Raw genomic sequence first — 1,957 nt, 5'->3', positions numbered from 1 at the left:
CACTCTTAGCTGAAATGGTTTTCAGTGTGGTTCTGGAAGTCACTTCCAATACTTGAATATTCCAACAGTGCTTTTCATAATTTAATAAGAACATATTTACAAACTTTATTCTCAAAACATTTAACAAGACTTCAGTTTGAAGAAAACAACCCAGGTAGGTGAAATATTTCATGTCAGATGTGATCACAAGAAAAAGTTTTCCAAAATAGGAATCATAGAATTTCTGACACATTTTTAAGGGTTTCAGGATCCTAATGAGCACTGGACCTTTGAGATAATATTTGCTATTCCTCTATGGCTAGTGATGAAAAGTCTGTTTCACAATAAAAGCTGCCGTCACCCTGAAAGAATTGCCTGTTGAAGGGAAGATTTGGTTAAAGTAAATACATTTTTAATAAAATGCACAAGAAGGAATTTCACATTATGTCTTAAAATTTTCATACTATATCTTAAAAATTAAGGAAATTGAGTTATGTACTTATATAAGCACATTTGGCAACTGAGGAAAGAATAATACAAGTTTTATTTTTTTGAATGTTGTTTTTCAAAAGTAGCTCTCTAAACTTAAGGTTGAGTTTCTGTTATATAGGATGTTTCTCAGGTGAAAAGTTTTCGTAGGGCTTGCTTTATGTCTTTATTTCTCAGACTGTAGATAAAGGGATTCAGCATGGGCGTGGCTACAGTGTACATCACTGAGGCTATTGCACTGGCCCTGGAGTTTTCAATAGCGGCAGAACTAAGATAAACACCGAGACCTGTACCATAGAACAAGGAAACCACGGAGAGGTGAGACCCACAAGTGGAAAAGGCTTTATATTTGCCCCCAGCTGATGAAATTTTCAAAATGGAGGACACAATCTTCGTGTAAGAAAAAAGGATCCCAGTGAGTGGAATAACACCCAGAAGTACAGTTGTCAAATACATGACTAAGTCATTGAGGAATGTGTCAGAGCAAGCAAGTTGGACAACCTGATCAAGTTCACAGAAAAAATGAGAGATTTCCAATTCTGTACAAAAAGAGAGTCGCAAAACCAACAAAGCATGTAATAGAGAGTCTAGAAGAGTCAATACCCAGGAAGCCAGAAGCAGGAGACCACAGAGTCTTGGGTTCATGATGACCGTGTAGTGCAGTGGGTGACAGATGGCCACAAACCGGTCATAGGCCATCACTGTCAACAGGAAGTTGTCTAAGCCTCCAAACAGCGTGGAAAAATACGTCTGGGTGATGCAGTCTTCATATGTAATTCCTTTGTTCTGCATCTGGATGTTCATCAGCATCTTTGGGACGGTGGTGGACGTGAAACAGATGTCAGTGAAGGAGAGGTTGGAGAGGAAGAAGTACATGGGTGTGTGGAGGTGGGCGTCTGTGGTGATGGCCAGGATGATGAGCAGGTTCCCAGTGAAGGTGACCAGGTACATGGAGAGGAACAGTCCGAAGAGGAGGGGCTGCAGCTCTGCCTCTTCAGAAAGCCCCAGAAGGATGAATTCTGGAATCTGAGTGTGGTTTCCTGGTTCCATGTAGCGGATGAAACTACTGGGAAAGAGAACAGAGCATTGCCAACTCTGCCATAAGCTGTTAACAACAGTTTAAGGGATCTACTGTCATTTCTATTTTAAACAGTTAGTTAATCCTTATTTATATCTATATATCTCGAGTACTTAAATCTCATGTACGCAATATTCTCTTTGATGCTGAAACTGTCTAGCTGTCCTTACTTCCAATACCATCTTTCCCCTAAAGCATATATTTCTCTACAAATTCCTTAAGACTATGTTTGCTCACTCAACAAATGTTTGACCATTTATTTTATGCCAAGTGTTCTTGAAAGTTGTTGGAACCTCAGTGAAAAATTAAAATTCTTGCCATTTTTTCACAAATAGTGAACAACTGGGGTTAGTGAACAGAACAAGATGCAACTATTGGGCTCTTCCCTTACAGAGGTAGGAAGAGTGATGG

The 1,957-nt window shown here is 39.4% G+C and overlaps 1 protein-coding gene across 1 annotated transcript; it reads right to left on the bottom strand.

Annotated features, from left to right (window-relative positions):
* Nucleotides 1-597: 597 nt before the first annotated feature.
* On the bottom strand, nt 598-1,545 carry LOC101641170 (olfactory receptor 7A5-like). The gene has a single exon (XM_004715548.2). It carries the CDS (start codon nt 1,516-1,518, stop codon nt 598-600), a length of 921 nt encoding a protein of 306 aa, XP_004715605.1. The 5' UTR covers nt 1,519-1,545.
* Nucleotides 1,546-1,957: the final 412 nt, after the last annotated feature.

Source organism: Echinops telfairi, unplaced genomic scaffold, assembly GCF_000313985.2.
Source record: "Echinops telfairi isolate 266 unplaced genomic scaffold, ASM31398v2 ScPeMD7_30;HRSCAF=105, whole genome shotgun sequence".
NCBI lineage: Eukaryota > Metazoa > Chordata > Mammalia > Afrosoricida > Tenrecidae > Echinops > Echinops telfairi.
This window is presented reverse-complemented; position numbering and strand designations above follow the sequence as displayed.